This window comes from Vombatus ursinus, unplaced genomic scaffold (assembly GCF_900497805.2).
Source record: "Vombatus ursinus unplaced genomic scaffold, bare-nosed wombat genome assembly UNPS02014811.1, whole genome shotgun sequence".
In the NCBI taxonomy this organism is placed as follows: Eukaryota; Metazoa; Chordata; class Mammalia; order Diprotodontia; family Vombatidae; genus Vombatus; species Vombatus ursinus.
This window is the reverse complement of record NW_020954589.1, coordinates 5,684,254-5,701,119: the sequence shown is the minus strand read 5'-3', so window position 1 is coordinate 5,701,119 and position 16,866 is coordinate 5,684,254. Positions and strand designations below refer to the sequence as shown.

The window sequence follows — 16,866 nt, the reverse complement described above, 5'->3', positions numbered from 1 at the left end:
CTGTGGCTCCGGGTAGGAGGTAGCCAGCTACTTCTGTGTGTGACTGCATATGTGCTCTGGGGTAAATAAGGTTATATGTGACTGTTGAAATTTATATGTGGCTATGTATGTAAATGTGTTTGTGCACATCAGTTTTCACATATAAATGTGTATTTGAGTATGTGTTTGTCTAAATGTTTTTTTGACTGTGTGCATATCTGAGTATATGTGTGTTTGTCCCCTCCTTGCCTTTCCTTATTCCTATCCCAGACAGTCAAACAGAAAAAGGGGAGACAAAGGACTAGCCCTGAGGACAGCAAAGGGTTATTGAGACCATTATGGCCTCAGCTACTTCCCTGACCATCCTGGAAGATGAAGTCAATTGCCCCATCTGTCAAGGCACCCTGAGAGAGCCTGTTACCATTGACTGTGGCCACAACTTCTGTAGGGGATGCCTTACTCGCTACTGTGAAATCCCTGGTCCTGATCCTGGTGAGCAACCCATCTGTCCACTCTGCAAGGATCCCTTCCATCCTGAAGGACTCCGGCCTAATTGGCAGCTGGCTAATGTTGTGGAAAACATCGAGAAGCTAAAGTTGGCACCTCCTCCAGTCCTGGGAGAGGACCTCTGTGAGGAACATAAGGAAAAAATTTACTTCTTCTGTGAGGATGATGAAAAGCAGTTGTGTGTGAAGTGCCGGGAAGCCCTGGACCACAGGACTCATACTGTGCGTTTCCTAGAGGATGCAGCAGATCCTTACAGGGTAAGAAAGATTGGGGAGAGATGTTGCCATGGCCCAAACTCCCCAGGACCAGATCTCTTCTCTTCAAGTAAATAACCCTGGGACTAGAGATAGACAATATCTAGTGCTTGTGGATACAGTCATCTCTCAGTTATCTGCTTTGTGGATTATCTATAATGATCTAGGGTCACTTTTCCTACCTTCTCAATCCCCCCATCTCCCCATCCATTTGGATGCTAAGCTCCCAGAAGAAGAACTGGTCGTGGAGTATGGTGATTATATGTGTCAGTGTTTACATGAATGAGTGTTTGTTAGGTGTATATTTCAGCATACGTGTTATTGTATGTGTGTATCTGAGTGTACAGCTGAGTACAGAAGTGTAAGTATATGAGTTTGAGGTTGAGTAAATATATTTTTGTTGAGTAATATTCATAGTACTTAAGGTTTGTATTATCCTCAATGGTTACAAAACATTTTTATATTCATTATCATTATTATGTGGAGGCAGCAATGTCTTAATGAAGACTTTTGGGATTCCCTCTGGAGTCAGAAGACCTGGATTCATATCTTGGCTTTGTTACTTACTGTGTGGCCTGGCAAGTAACTTAACCTCTTGGCTTTGATTCTTCATCTGTAAAATGAGAGAGTTGGGTAAGATGGTCTCTAAGTTCACTTTTCTAGTTCTCAGCCTATGATCCTATGGTGTCATTTGACTTTTCTAACTGCTGAGGATTATTATCCTTATTTTAGGGATGAAGAAATTGAGGGTCAGATGGATTGAGTGAATCCTACAAATTCACACAGCTGGCATGGCTGAGGCAGGATTCAAACCCAGGTCTGTTGATTCTGAGTTTATTCCTTTTTCATTACGACATACCCATAGGATCATAGATTCCTTCATTTTACAAATGAGGAAATTGAGGCCCAAGTGCTTCGCCAAAAGTCGTACAGATCTGGTAATTGAATTGAGGTACCCAGTCTCCAAATCCATTGCTCTTTCCACTCTACCACTCCAAATGATTTTTTTTTCTGATGTGTATGTATGTGTGTGTGTATTTGTGTGTGTGTGTCTGTGCGTTTATGTATTTGTGACTTCCTATTAATGGGAGTGGGAGGGATGTCTTTGGAGACTAGAAGAATACCTGCTGTTGAGAAAATTCCTGCTCAGGGAAGGATTGAACTAAATAATCCCTGGGGTCCTTTCTAGTTCTGAGATTCCATAATTCTATATCTCTGACTCTCTTCTAAAGTCAAATGAATTTTTCTTCAAATTATTTATCTTAAAAATATTATCAATGTTTTTCCTGTTCCTGATCATGGATTTTTGAGAATTAGCTTTCCATTTTTTGGAAAGGGATTTAGAGATTATGTAGTCGAGCCTCCACATTGTACAGAGGAGGAAACTGAGGCCCAGAGAAGTCATATGATTTGCTCAAGGTCACAGAGCTAGTTAGGGATCGAGACAACAAGAGCAGTGTGTTCTCTGGACTCCCATTCTAGTACTCTTTTCACTACGCTATTTTGCTTTATTAGGGTCTATTCCCTTTTCCAGGAGGGATGTCAGGTACTCCTGGAGAGACCAGGGGAAATACCCGGAGAGCTTGTGAGTCCTAATAAGACCAAAGCAAATAAGCCAAGGGTAGGGATATATGTCCTGTCAAAAAAAAAAAGAAGGTGGAAAGAAAGTAGATGTTTATTTTTTTTTGGTAAATGTTTATTTTTCAGGAAAGATGGTTAGGGATAGGTATGATAAGATTATATCAATCATGGTAAATATTATGCACATTAACAGAATGGGAGGGAGGAGAGAGATTTGAGACTTTTTTGTTGGCTTTTTTAAAAAAAATCTTTTCATATCTTTAAACACTTATATTATCAAGTTCCTATCACTAAGATAGAAACATGATTCATTGATGGTGTAGGTTATTTTATCTTAGTTTTTAAAAGGCTGGATATAATTTCAACTCTCTGGTACATATCTATTAATATTTAGTTGTGGATATTGGTAAGAAATGGCCTTTGAACCTAAATACCTAATATTGTAAGTTTTGGGGGTAGACAGGGGGAAGGATCAAGACCTATGATTTCATTGGTGTAGGGAACCCTCACTACTATTGCAATTGTTCTGTAACATTCTTAGAGAGTCTCTGGGTCACTGAGAGATAAATTCACTTGATGAGGGTCACATAGCTAGAATATATTTAAGGCAGGGCTTGAATCCAGGTCTTCTGACTCTGAGTAGAGATCTGCTCTCTATCCACTACCCCACACTGTTTCTCTACAGTATAATATCTCATACAAATATCATATCATGTATGTCTGACCATGTATTTCCCTGCTCAAGAATCCTCCATGGCTCCCTATTGCTCTAGGATAAAATAGAAATTACTTAGCTTGGCATTCCAAGTAACCCACATTCTGGTTCCAGTCAACTTTCCAGGCTTATTTCACATTATCCCCTTTTTGAACTCTCAATTCTAGTCAAACTAACATACTTGCTTGCTGTCCCATCTCTCACCTCTGTGCCTTTGTATAGGCTGTGCCCCAATGCCTGAAATTCCCTCTTTTCTCACCTCCATCTTTTAGAAGGCCTAGCTTCATCTCTCACTCCTTGAATCATTTGTGTATACTTTTTTATTCTAATAAAATGTGTGCTCTTTGAAGGCAGGGACTATTTTTCCTTTTGTCTTTGTTTTTGTATCCTCAGTGTATCCACCAGTGCCTTGCACATGGTAGTAAATCAATAAATGCTTGTTATATAGCATTGGATTGTAGTGGAAACACTACCTTTAAAGGGAGAAGAGAAATGAGAAATGTAATGACCATACATGACTGAGGACCAAGCCAGAGGAAATTGGGCCTAAGCTTCAGTGTGATGGATTCACGCTGGCCTTTAGGACAGGCTCCCCAACAGGGTAGGATGCAAGGAACAGACAGAGGCAAAGGAGGAGAGGGCCATCCAATGAAGGATAGTCAAGGAAAGATTGTGACAAGGATCTGAGGAAAACCGGGCAAGTGATTTGGGGTCTGAGGGAAGGAGATTTGAGAAAAGGAGCCCAGGGTCTGAATGTGCTCTGAAAAACTTTGGAAATTTCATATTTTGAATCCAATGTAATGTGAATCCTGGCCCTCCTGGGAACCATTTAATTTTTGTCTTTGTTTCCCCAGATGCTTAATGATTTTTGAGTTGAATGGGAATAGATAACTGAGAATGTTGACAGAATCTCCTTGTCTGGGAATATTTAAATAAATGATCAATCAATCAATAAGCATTTTTTAAGTACCCACTATGTGCTAGGGGCAGCTAGGAGGCTCAGTAGATGCAGTGCTGGGCCTGGAGTCAGGAAGACTTCAGTTCAAATCCAGCCTCAGATACTTATTAGCTGTGTGACCTTGGGCAAGTCACTTAGCCTCTGTTTGCCTTAATCCACTGGAGAAGGAAATGGCAAACCATTCCAGTATTTTTGCCAAGAAAACCCCATGGACAGTATTTGTGTGCTATGGTCCATGAGGTCATGAAGAGCTGAACATAACAGAATGACTAAACAACAACAACAACATGTGCTAGGCCCTGGGAATACAAACATAAAAACAAAAAAAGTGCTTGTCCTCAAGGAACTTACAATCTAGTTGTGAGAGATAGTGCATCTATATTATGTATAAAACTATATATAATTATTTATTATGCATATAACTATATATAGTTTTATATATAGTGTATGTTATATATAATATATAGCTGTGTGTGTGTGTGTGGAGAGAGAGAGAGGGGGAGAGAGAGAGAGAGAGAGAGAGAGAGAGAGAGAGAATTATATACAAAATAGATACAAAATCATTTTGAGGGGAGGGCACTAACCACTGAGGACATCAGGAAAGGCCTCATATGAAAATGATGGCTAAGTGGAGCCTTGAAGGAAACTGGTCATTCCATGAGATTGAGACAAGGAGAAAAGCATTCCAGGCATGGAGAACAACCAATGCTAAGATCAGAGAGGGACATCTATGTATGAAGAACAGCAAAAAGGCCAGTTTGGCTGGATTGCAATAGATTCTGGGAGGAGTAATCTGCCATAAGACTGGAAAAGTAGTTTAGGGCTATGCTGTCAAGGGCTTTAGACGTCAGACAGAGGAACTTGTATTTGATGCCTGAGGTAAATGGAAGCCACTAGAATCTATTAAATATGGGAGTAACATAGTGAGAACTATGGTTTAGGAATGTCACTTGGGCAACTGTGCAGAGATTGAACTGGAGAGGAGAGAGACTGAAGGCAGGGCTTCCATTAGAAATCTTGTATAATAGCCTAGGGGGGAGGTGATAAGAATCTGAAGTAGTGGGGTTACTGTGTGTATTTGTGGAGAGAAGGGGGCAAACATGAGAAGTGTTGGGGAGATAAAAATGATGAGATTTGGCAACTGATTTCAGGTGTGGGATAAGTGTTAATGAGGAATTAGAGATGACATTGAGATTGTGGACTTCGGTGACCCGAAGGATGGTGGTGCCTTAACAGAAACAGGGAAGTTCAGAAGACAAGTGGGTTTGGAGAAAAGATGATGAGCTCTGGTTTGGCCGTGGCACTTATGGGGCATCTTGTTTGGAACGTCCTATAAGAAGTTAATGAAGTGGGACTGGAGCTCAGAGGACAGACTTGCAGGGGTGGGGAACCTGTGGCCTTGAGGCCACATGTGGCCCTCTAGGTCCCAAAGTACAGGCCTTTGACTGAATCCAAACTTCACAGAACAGATTCGTGGCCAGGCCCAGAAATATAGATTGGGGAGTCATCCTCATAGAGATGATAATTAAACTCATATAAGCTGGTGAGATCGCCAAGGGTAAGAGTGTAGAGAAGAGAGGGTCCAAAACATAGTCCTGAGGAACACCCGCATTTATGAGTAATGTTATATCCATCAAAGGAGCTTGAGAGGGAACAGTCAAATAGACATAGAGTTAGCTAGTATTTACGTAGCACTTTAAGGTTTTCAAAGCACTTTGTATATATCTTCTCATTTGAACCTCACAACAACCTTGGGAGGTAGGCACTGTTATTATCTCAGTTTTGCAGATGAGGAAACTGAAGCACAGATTAAGGGACCTGTGCCCAGGGTCACATAGCTAGTAAGTATCTGAAGCAGGATTTGAATACAGATTCTCCTGACTCCAAGATCCATGCTGTAGCCACCGAATCACCTACCTGCCCTTAGGAAGAGAATCAAGGGAGAACAGAGCCTAATTTGTAGGGCCTGCCGGGAGGCAAGTGACTGAAAAAGATAATTTCCCTGACCCTCAAAGGATTCCTCTGATTTTCCATCCTAAGGATTCTTTCCCTCTTCTTTTCAGGAACAAATCCATAGATGTCTAGAATCTCTGAAGAATGAGAGAGAAGACATTCAAGGAATCTGGTCCAGGGAAGATCAAAGGATCCAGGTCTTATTGGTAAGTCACTCATGTGCCATCCTCTTCTTGCCTCTGGTGATCTCCTAGTAGAGATTCCGTCTCAATCTGGACAAGGCCTGGGAGCTCATTTTACGCCTCCTCTCTGCCTCTAGACCATACGCATATGAGGGATAAAGGAGATGGTTTCTCTGGGACTTTTGAGTGTGTCTGGTGCAGGGGAGGATCAGCATCACTAAGTTGAGGCAGATGGAATGGGAGTGAAGGAGGGAAATGGGGAAAAGGAAGAGCCAAAGGAGAAGAGGAGGAGGAGGAGGTAGGGACCGTTTTCTGGGCGTCTCTCTGTTGTTCCCTCTCCCTGCTCCCCCAGACTCAGGTAGCCACCAAGAGAGAGAAGGTCATGTCAGAATTTGAGCACATGTGCCAGTTCCTGGAGAAGCAGCAGTCCTCACTTTTGACCCAGCTGGAAGACTTGGATGGACACATTTTGAAGCAGAAGAATGAGTTTGAGTCCCTTGTCCAGAGTGAGATCTGCCGTTTTAATGCTTTGATATCAGAATTGGAAGAAAAACTGGAGCGCCCAGCAAGAGAGCTCCTGAAGGTGAGCGGTGTGGAGACAGACCCACTTTTTTCCATCTAAGCCATTTGGATAGGCATTGGGGCACACTGCAAATGTCATTATGTCTGGCATTTCAAGACTACAACACTTACTATGTGACCAAGGGCAAGTCACTTAATCTTGAGCCTCAGTTTCTTCTTCTGTAAGATGGTTACAGTATTATTTGTTGAGGTAAATGGGAACAGATAACTGAAGGAGCCTATAGAATCCCCTTTTCTGGGAATCTTTAAATAATCAATGAACAAGCATTTATTATATACCTACCTCACAGTCAATCGATAAACATTTATTAAAGGCCTACTATGTGCCAGGCACTGTGGTGTTCTTTGTAAAGAACTATAAAATGTGAGTTATTATTACCTCTTTTTTCCTGTCCCTCCTGTACTTCCTCTCTCCCTTCTCTTTCGTTGTTTTTCATTTTTTTTTTTTTCCAGCGAGGCATTTGCCCAGAGTCACACAGCTAGTGAGTGTTATGTGTCTGGGGCTGGATTTGAACTCAAGCCCTCCTGATTCCACGGCTGGTTCTCTATTCACTGTACCACCTCGCTGCCCCTCCCTTCTCTCTTTTGTAGGACAGAGATAGGACCAATGAGTTCAGGAAAGCAAATTTCAACTCGATATTAGGAGGAACTGAGTAACAATTTGTTGTTCAGTTATGTCCGACTCTTCATGGCCCCATTTGGAATTTTCTTGGCAAAGATCCTGGAATGGTTTGCCAATTCCTTCTCCAGCTCATTTTACAGATGAGGAAACTGAGGCAAAGAGGGTTAAGTGACTTGCCCAGGGTCACACAAGTAGGAAGTGTCTGAGGCCAGATTTGAACTCAGGAAGATGAGTCTTCCCGACATGAGGCCCAACACTCTGTCCACTGCACCACCTAGCTGCCTGGTAACAATTAGAAGGAAATAATGACAAAATGGTCTACCTTGTGAAGCAGTCACTTTACAAATATTCAGGATTTCAGAGCTCGAAAGGATCTCCCTCCCTCTTTCTGCAGTAAAGATGTTTTGGACTTTCAAGTGGGCAGCAGGAGCATGGGCAGTACCATGGAGGTCAATTCCTGCCTCCCCAAGGGCTAGCAAAAATAATAGGTAGAAGTTATGGAGGAAGGAAGTAAGAGAGAGATTTAGTTGTGTGCAGGAGCCAACTGCTAAATTTTCAGGGTGAGCATTTTACATCTCAAAAATTAACAGATGCTACCAATTAGGGCTTAATTTTGGACAGCTGGGTGGCACAGTTGATAAGGTGCTGGCCCTGGAGTCAGGAGGATCTGAGTTCAAATGCAGCCTCAGATACTTTCTAGCTATGTGACCCTGGGCAAGTCACTTAACCCTGTTTGCCTCAGTTTCCTCATCTGTAAAAAGAGTTGGAGAAGGAAATGGCAAATCACTCCAGTATCTTTGTCAAGAAAGCCCCAAATGGGCTCACAAAGAGTCAGATACAACTAATTGACAAAACAACAATAAAAGGGCTTAATTTATTGTTTTGTTCATTGTGCAGACTTAATAAAATGATGGAGCTAATGTTTATGATGCAAATTAAACTTAAAAGTGTTTTATGTATACATTTTTTTCTTCCAGAGAACTGGTTGTTAAACATTTATACCCAGAGGGAGAGTAGGGATAGGAACGACCACCTCCCCTATCTTCCAGTCCTAGCTCTGCCCCTGGCCCCTGCCATGATAAGAAAAGAACAAAAGAAAGACCAAAAAGAACCACAAATAGGACAACTTTGAAAGTTACATATTTAATTTTTTTAATATTAAAAAGAAAAGCAAGCTCAACATAATGGAGATTCACATTTGATGTGTGATGCTTTCCTTCTGTTCCACATTGAATGTGGAATGTTATTTTTATTTGTTGTTTTAAGTTCAGAATAAAAAGAAAATAAAATGGGGGAAAAGTCAGTAGAGAGAGACAGATTTCTACCTAAAATAAGGGAAAATAATTTCCTAATAATTAGTTGTCCCAAAGTAGAACAGACTGCTTCATAATGTAGTGAGTTCCCAGCCTCTTGGAAATGGCAAATCAGAGGTTGGATAATTGCTAAGCACTAACTAGAAATGTTGTAGGTGAGATTCATACTTCAGATAAGCCCTGAATTAGATGTGACTTTTGGAGTCTCTTGCAATGATGAGATCCTATGATACTGTGCTCAAGAGTTTTGAGTGACCTTCAGGAAAGATGGGAAACATGGGAACTGAATGCTTGGTATTTCTCTTTCTTTTAGGACATCAGGAGCACCTTGATCAGGCAAGTGATTCTTGCTTTTCCCTTCTTCCTATCTCACACACAAATACAAAAAATACATATACATTAAACATATATGCATGAATTATATACACATATATTATACACATATATTACACGTATGTGCACATAGTCAATTTTAATTTGATCATCATCATCATAATATCATCATCATCATCATCATCATCATTATCTGATTCAGACCTGTGATTTCACTGGTGTAGAGGATTCTCAGTGAGGAAACTGTCGACCAATGCAGTTATTCTTAACTTAGAGTTTTGAGAGTTTCGTGGAGGCATTGGATGGTGGAGTGGGCTTGCCCAAAAATCAATACTCTAACCAACCAAACAAATACCTACTATGTGCTGAGCACTGGGAAGGTTCCTGCCTTCAGGCTACTCATAATCTAACAGATGCAATAAAGTACTTACACAATAACTAACATAAATAAAATATGAGAAGAGCATGAGAGGGATGGGGCAGCTAGGTGGCAGTGGATAGAGTGCTGGACCTCAAGGCAGGAAGACTCAATCTTCTTGAGTTCAAATCTGGCCTCAGACACATCCTAGCTGTGTGACCCTGGGCAAGTCACTTAACCTTGTTTATCTCAGTTTCGTCATTCATTACATGAGCTGGAGAAGGAAATGGAGAACCACTCCAGTATCTTTGCCAAGAAAACCCCAAATGGGGTCACAAAGAATTAGATACAACTGGAAACGACTGAAGAACAATAATGAGAGGGGTACAAGGAAAGGGCTATGTGATGTTTCAGAGGCAATATACATGCACCAGACAAGTAAGCTCACACCTGTATACATATAAACAGACATATACAAGTACCCACAAACCCATGGGGAAAGAGAGAGAGAGAGAGAGAGAGAAAGGGAGGGAGAGGGAGAGAGAGGGAGGGACGGAGAGGAAGAGGGAGAGAGCAGAGTGTGGAAATAATCCTGGAGGTTTGAGTTCCAGCCTGTTACTCTCTAGTTATGTCATCTTAGGTAAGTGACTTCCCCCCCTCTGAGGCTTAGTTGCCTCATCTGAAAAATGGGAATAATAATTCTTATACAGTGTTGTTGTGAGGAAAGTATACTCTCATTCTTAAAGTGCTATTTAAATTTGGATTATTAGTATTATTATATATCCATATAAGAAGAGAATCAGCATACAGTGGATAGAAATCTGGCCTTGGAGCCAGGAAGACCTGGGTTCAAGTTCTGCCTCTGACGTTTTCTGACTGTTTCTTCTTGGGCAAGTCACTTAACTTCTCTCTGTCTAGACAGAGACTATAAGTTGCAAAGATGGTGTTGACCTGCCTTGATACAAGGATTTTATTCACTGGGGTGTGAAATCATATGCCTATGAAATCATTAGTCCAATCCCTGTATTTGGGGCAGCTAGGCGGCACAGTGGATAGATCTCTGGCCTTGGAGTCAGGAAGACCTGAGTTCAAATCTAGCCTCGGACACTTGACACTTACTAGCTATGTGACCTTGGGCAAGTCACTTAACCCCAACTGCCTAAGCAAAAAAAAAAAAAGCCAATCCCTGTATTTATTGCATATATATGTATATACATATATACATACACACACGCACACATACATACATCCCCAACTTTAAAAAAGCCTCAAAGGGAAAATTGGGTTGGCCTCAATCTTGGCCTTTTGGAGAAAGTGTCCCTGGGCTGTGGGACTTGGGGCTCCAGAGCTAAAAGAAACTAGTGACCAGCTCAGAGTGCCCAAAGAATCTCTAAGAAGGGTAATAGCTAGGATCTCATCGTTTTTCTTTGTGTGTGTGTGTGTGTGTGTGTGTGTGTGTGTGTGTGTGTATGTGTGTGTGTGTATGTGTGTGGTGTTTTTCTAGGTGTGAAACCAGGAAGTGCCGGAAACCAGAGGCTGTGTCACCTGACCTGGGTGAGAAGATCCGGGACTTCCCTCAACAGGCCGTTCAACTGCAGAGGGAAATGAAGATGTTTCTGGGTAAGAGGATCCACATATGCCCAGATCCTAGGGGCGTTTGAAAGGTTGTCCCAGATCCCACATGTTGTAGTCTCAAGTGATGTAAAGTTCTTTCTTGATAGACAGCACCTGGATTTGCTTCGTAGCTCCCCTGCTGATTTGCTGCATGATTTTTGGCAAATTGCTGTACCGGTTTGGGTCTGAGTTTCCCCATCTCCAGATTCGATAATACAAGGAGGATAATCTCTGTTCCCTTTCATGGTGATGATGTGAAGAGAATGTAAAATGATAGTTAACATTTCTGAGGGGAAAAAAAGTATCTAAAGTGCTAGAAAAAATGGATTCATATCAGTAGTAAAATAATGAAAATTATTAACAAAAGTAATCCTCAACAATAGGAAAAATCAACAGCATTTATAATAAATATTGATAATGAAGAATCAAAAATGCTAGGTCTGGAAGAGACTTTAGACACCATCTAGTCCAACTGCCTCATTTTACAGATGGGGTAACTCAAGGTGAGAGAAGGGAAATGGTTTTCCCAAGATTGCACAGCCAATAAGTAACAGAGCCAAGACTTGGATGTAAGTTTCTTGACTTCTAGTCCAAGACTGTCTTTATTATTTCACACTGCCACCAGTAATGTTAACCCATCTCTTCTCTGTTTCTCCCTTGTTGCTAACATTGACCCCAGGGGTATTGTGAGCTTCAAATGAGATTATGAATGTAAAACACTCTGCAAACCTTAAAGCACTATATAAATGCCAGTGATTATTATTATCAGCCTATAGTATGTGTGAGTGTGTGTGTGTGTGTGTGTGTGTGTGGTAAATATTTAACAGCAGGCTGGGGGTGGGGATGGGGAGGGGGGACGGTACAAATATATGCATATACACTTAATAATCTGCATTTTGAACATTTTCTCCATCACTTTCTTAAATTTAGACAATGAAAATAATAAATCAAGTCCTGATTTGTAGTAATTACTGACTTCTGAGGTATACATGCTCACACTAAAAATTTAACAATTGCCTCTGGAAAGCCAGCACATCCCTGCATGGACTTCTATGAGCCTCTTTCCCTCACTTTCTGCTTCTCAGCGTCTGACAAAAGAGGAGTTGAACTCTTTCTAAGTGCTCACTTAGATCTGGCATAAATCCCATCTGTTTTTTTCCCCTCTTTCCACAGAAAAACTGCTCTTTGAACTGGACTATGAACCAGGTGAGTGTCTTGGGGCCAAGAAAAGTGTGGACATGTGCGTTAGGGTTATCCTGGTTTCCCCAAACAAGAAGAGAGAATTGTGTAGGACCTCTGTATGGGACATACCTTAAGGAGATGCCAAAAGAAGAAAAGACAATATTTACCGTTGGGGACTTTCTTGGGTGGGCTACATATATGAATAGTAGATTTAGTCCAGGGCTTGAAGCCAGGAAGGCTTGAGTTCAAATTTGGCCTCAGACACTTACTAGCTGACACTGGGAAAGTCACTTAACCTCTGTTTGTCTCAGTTTCCTCTTTTATACAATGGGGATAATAATAGCACATATCTCCCAGGTTTGTTGTGACAACCAAATGAGATAATAATTTTAAAGCACTTAGCACAGTGCTTGGCACATAATAAATGCTAATAAATGTTAGCTATTATTATTAGGTTTGCTCCTTTACTAAATCTCCAAGTACTGTTTATTGAAGGGCAGCTAGGTGTAGTGAATAGAGCGCTGGCCCTGGAGTCAGGAAAACATGAGTTCAAACCTGGCCTCAGACACTTCCTACTTGTGTGACCTTGGGCAAGTCACTTAGCCATGTTTGCCTCAGTTTCCTCATTTGTAAAATGAGCTGGAGAAGGAAATGTCAAACCACTCCAATTATCTTTGCCAAGAAAATTCCAAATGGGTTCACTGAGAGTCTGACATGACTGAAACCACTGAACAACAATACTATTTGTTGAATTGAATGGTGAATCCAAGTGGAATGGATGTGCCTTAGAGAAGGCTTCCTGGAGCCTTTAAGTCAAATTTGGAAGATGGGACTGGCCTTTACTGGGCAGGCAGGAGGGGAGAGGGCACTATAGATATGAGAAAAGACCTATACTAGGACTCAGAGCACATCCTCATCAGTCTACTAAGAATGGAGTCCATGTAAGTGGATCATGGCATTGCAGAAGATCAGGCCTTGAAATTTGGGATGTGCTGGTAAGTGTTTAACAACTGGTTATCTGCAGGAAAAAATATATATATATTCGTGACACACTTTATCACTTTCTTAAGTCTGCACAATCAACAGGACAATAAATTAAGCCTTATTTGTAATGTTTGCCAATTTCCAAGGTATAAATTTTTGTTGTTGAGTTGTTTCAGTGGTGTCTGATTCTTCATAACCCCATTTCGGATTTTCTTGGCAAAAAGTGGCTTGCCATTTCATTTTCCAACTCGTTTGACAGATGAGGAACTGAGGCAAGCAGAGGTTAAGAGACTTGCCCAGATTCGCACAGTACATGTCTAAGACTGGATTTGAATTTATGAAGAGGAGTCTTCCTATCTCCAGGCTTGGCACTCTACCCACTGCACCACCTAGCTGTCTAAGGTGTTAATGCTCATATTGAAAATTCTAGCAATCGACCCTCCAGAGCTGAATAATCTAACTCCATCTCACCTCTGGTTTGAAAGGACTTTGTTGACTATCTAGACCAATACCCTTAATTTACAGAAAGAACTAAGGACCAAGTATCAATAGTTGATAAACATTTATTAAGTCCCTACTCTGAACCAAGCATTGTGCTAAGTGCTGAGGATACAGATATGAAAAAGACAGGCCTTGCCCTGAAGGAGTTTACAATCTAATGAGGGAAGACACATAAAGGAAAGCTGAAAAGGGGAGAGAGAAGTATCTGGCATGGGGGTACAGTGGAGAAAGCAAACAAGTCCAAAATGAGTGCAGTGACATGGGAAATGAGGAGACGGCAGTCCTGTTCCCAGATGGAAGAATGCTGGATTTTGAGTCAAAGGACCTGCGTTTGAATCCCAGCTCTGCTACTTACTATATGTGTGTCTTGGGCAAATCACTTTGCCAGCCTGGGATTCATTTTCTTTTGGAAAATAAGAGGGTTGGGTTAAGACCTGTGATGCCTTTTCTCCTAGGTAAAGTGACCTGTGTAATGTCACAGGGTAAGTTAGTGGGAAAGTTTAAGATTAGACTTCAGGTCTGTTGATTTCGAGATCAAGTTTTCTTTCCAAGAAGGGCAGACTAGTTGAATAAAGGAAGGGGCCGTCTTGGTCCCATAGGGTAGGTTGGAAGTTAGTAATATATATAGGGTGATCTAAGGGGCAAGGGCCTAGGCTGCAGTGAGAAATTGATGCCAAATGCAATTTTTATACCTTCTCCATGCAGTTATGACATCAATGTTAATTGTATGCATTCTTCTCTTCCTCTCAGCCCATATCTTCTTAGACCCCCAGACATCCCACCCCAAGCTCCTTCTATCAGAAGATCAACAGCGGGCCCAGTTTTCCTACAAATGGCAGACCTCACCAGACAGTCCACAACGTTTTGACCGGGCCATCTGTGTCCTAGCTCAGGCTGGCTTTGTGGGAGGGAGGCACACATGGGTGGTAACTGTGGACCTGGCCCATGGGGGCAGCTGCACTGTGGGTGTGGTGAACCAGGATGTCCGACGGAAAGGAGAACTCAAGCTTAGGCCAGAGGAAGGGATATGGGCCGTGCGCCTGGCCTGGGGTTTTGTTTCAGCTTTGGGCTCCTTCCCTACCAGGCTGTCCCTGGAAGAGAATCCCAGGCAAATCCGTGTCTCCCTTGATTATGAAGTGGGCTGGGTGACATTTAGCAATGCTACCACTCAAGAGCCCATCTATACCTTCACTGCCTCTTTCACTGGGAAGATCTTTCCCTTCTTTGGGCTCTGGGGCAGAGGATCCAGTTTCTCCTTAAGCTCTTGAGAGGGAAAAGACCCTTTTCTGGATGAGGTAGGGGTGAGAGGGGTCAACAGTGTGTCACATATAAGCTTGGTCCTAGTCACCTGTGAAACTAGGAGAGATTGTGTCCAATGTCACACATTAGTGAGAAGCAAAAGAGGAATTTGAACCCCTATTCTCTACCTTCCAAATCTACTAGTGACTCCCAGAGACTTTCCACTGTCCCTTTCCTCCCCAGAGAGGCTCAGGTTATGGCTATTCTCCCTCTTAAACTACCTTAGAGAATTTCAAATGATTCCCCCAAGCCTACCCATGGAGGAAGGGGAGTCAGGAGTTCAGTGGTGCCATCCTATGTGCCTGACAGTCTCAGACCCCACTGTCTGCCATTCTGGATAGATACTCAGCCTGAGGAGAAGAAGATAGAGAAAGGAACCTTGCCCAAGACTGATGGGCTGAGAATATGAAACCAAATGCCCTTGTCTATCTTACCCATCTTTTTGCCTCTGTACCAGGATCACACAACCCCTGGGGGCATTTATCTCTCTCTTGCTCTCTCCCACCCCTAATCTACTTACCATCTAATGCCAATGAAGGGAAATAGTGAGAAGAAGGAAATGAACAAAAGATGTCCAAATGGTAGCATAAGGGTAGTGAAGCCATTTGCGGGGTCCTGAATGCAGCCAAGGGGTTTGTGTTCCATGACCCATGGTCTCCAGCCCAATGAATGGCAAATGAATTCAACATTCTCTTCTAACACAGGACAGTAAGGGTTGTCCGAGGGGGAGGGAGGAAGGGAGTTGGAAAAATTCAGACTAGAAGAAGATTAGCAGTGGGAATGGGGTTGAGCTGAAGTGATGAGTGAGGTCTTTGAGAGATGGGCTTCCCTGTGGAATTCTGTAAAGGCGGCTATAGCTACATGTGTGATGTGTGCAGAGTAATAGTGATTCCCAGAGATCTGCTTCACTGTTGCTGGGACTTAGTATATGGCCTAACATTTTACTGCATGGGTAAATAGGAAATAGAATGATACATTAGCTTTGTTTGACCCATTGTTGAATCTTAAGTTCTGCCAACAATAAAACATCATCTTGATTGCAAGAGGGACTTGAGTTCTATAGCATAAAGAACTTCCCATTTAGAAGGGATGTAGGGCACTGGAGAGAAGGGGACTGAGGGAGTTAAGTGATATCTTCACTTTAAGTATATCCATCTACAGTGATTTCACTGGGACTCTTACCTAGAGATGGATTCAGATGTGATGACCCACCAATAACAGAATCCACCTTTATTGATAGCAAAGATGGATTCTGATTAATCTTGCCTCTCTGGAGTCCACAGGCAGCCAGTCTGCTCAGTTCCTTCTTCTGTTTACAATCAGTTCACAATTATCCAGAGTTATGGTTTATTTGGAATAAATCTTATTGTCATTATTATTTATTTGTTTAACTGCCTTCTTTATTAAAGCATTCAGTCATTCCACAAACTTTTATGAATTGCTCTCTCTACAAGACACTATGTTAGTCCCTGAGGGAGATGTCAAATTTATTTATTTATTTTTTAAAAAATCTTTAGGCGATTGGGGTTAAGTGACTTGCCCAGGGTCACTCAGTAAGTATCAAGTGTTTGGTCTGAGGCCAGATTTGAACTCAGGTCCTCCTGACTTCCCGGCTGGTACTCTATCTACTGTACCACTTAGCTGCCCCTGGAGATGCCAAATTTAGTTAGGGCTTGGTCCCTACTCTCATGGAACTTACAGTCTAGTAAGGTAGATCATATATACACAAAAAACTAAAATACAAATGAGAATGTCAACAGCTGGAGTTGGTCCAGAGGCAATTCCAATGTTAATTAATGTAAGAGAAATCACAGAGATCACATGGATCATGTTTGGGGACTGATGCATAGTGCAGTTTTGCTACAGTATAGAATCCATGAAGGGGAATAACAATAGATAAGCCTAGGAAAATAGGTTGGAATCAATCAATCATTCAAATAAAAATAATT

The 16,866-nt window shown here is 41.8% G+C and overlaps 1 protein-coding gene across 1 annotated transcript; it reads left to right on the top strand.

The window, feature by feature from the left end:
• The first annotated feature begins 169 nt into the window (after positions 1-169).
• On the top strand, positions 170-16,289 carry TRIM10 (tripartite motif containing 10). Its single transcript, XM_027876573.1, has 7 exons — positions 170-743; positions 6,058-6,153; positions 6,482-6,712; positions 8,960-8,982; positions 10,842-10,957; positions 12,125-12,157; positions 14,369-16,289. Exons 1-7 carry the CDS (start codon positions 318-320, stop codon positions 14,884-14,886), a joined length of 1,443 nt encoding a protein of 480 aa, XP_027732374.1. The 5' UTR covers positions 170-317; the 3' UTR covers positions 14,887-16,289.
• Positions 16,290-16,866: the final 577 nt, after the last annotated feature.

Excerpts from the sequence above, each read along its gene's own strand:
- TRIM10 (XM_027876573.1), top strand. The coding sequence starts at position 318 with ATGGCCTCAGCTACTTCCCTGACCATCCTGGAAGATGAAGTCAATTGC. Across the intron at positions 6,154-6,481 it reads AAAGGATCCAGGTCTTATTG|ACTCAGGTAGCCACCAAGAG; the intron begins GTAAGTCACTCA and ends CTGCTCCCCCAG. Across the intron at positions 10,958-12,124 it reads GGAAATGAAGATGTTTCTGG|AAAAACTGCTCTTTGAACTG; the intron begins GTAAGAGGATCC and ends CTCTTTCCACAG.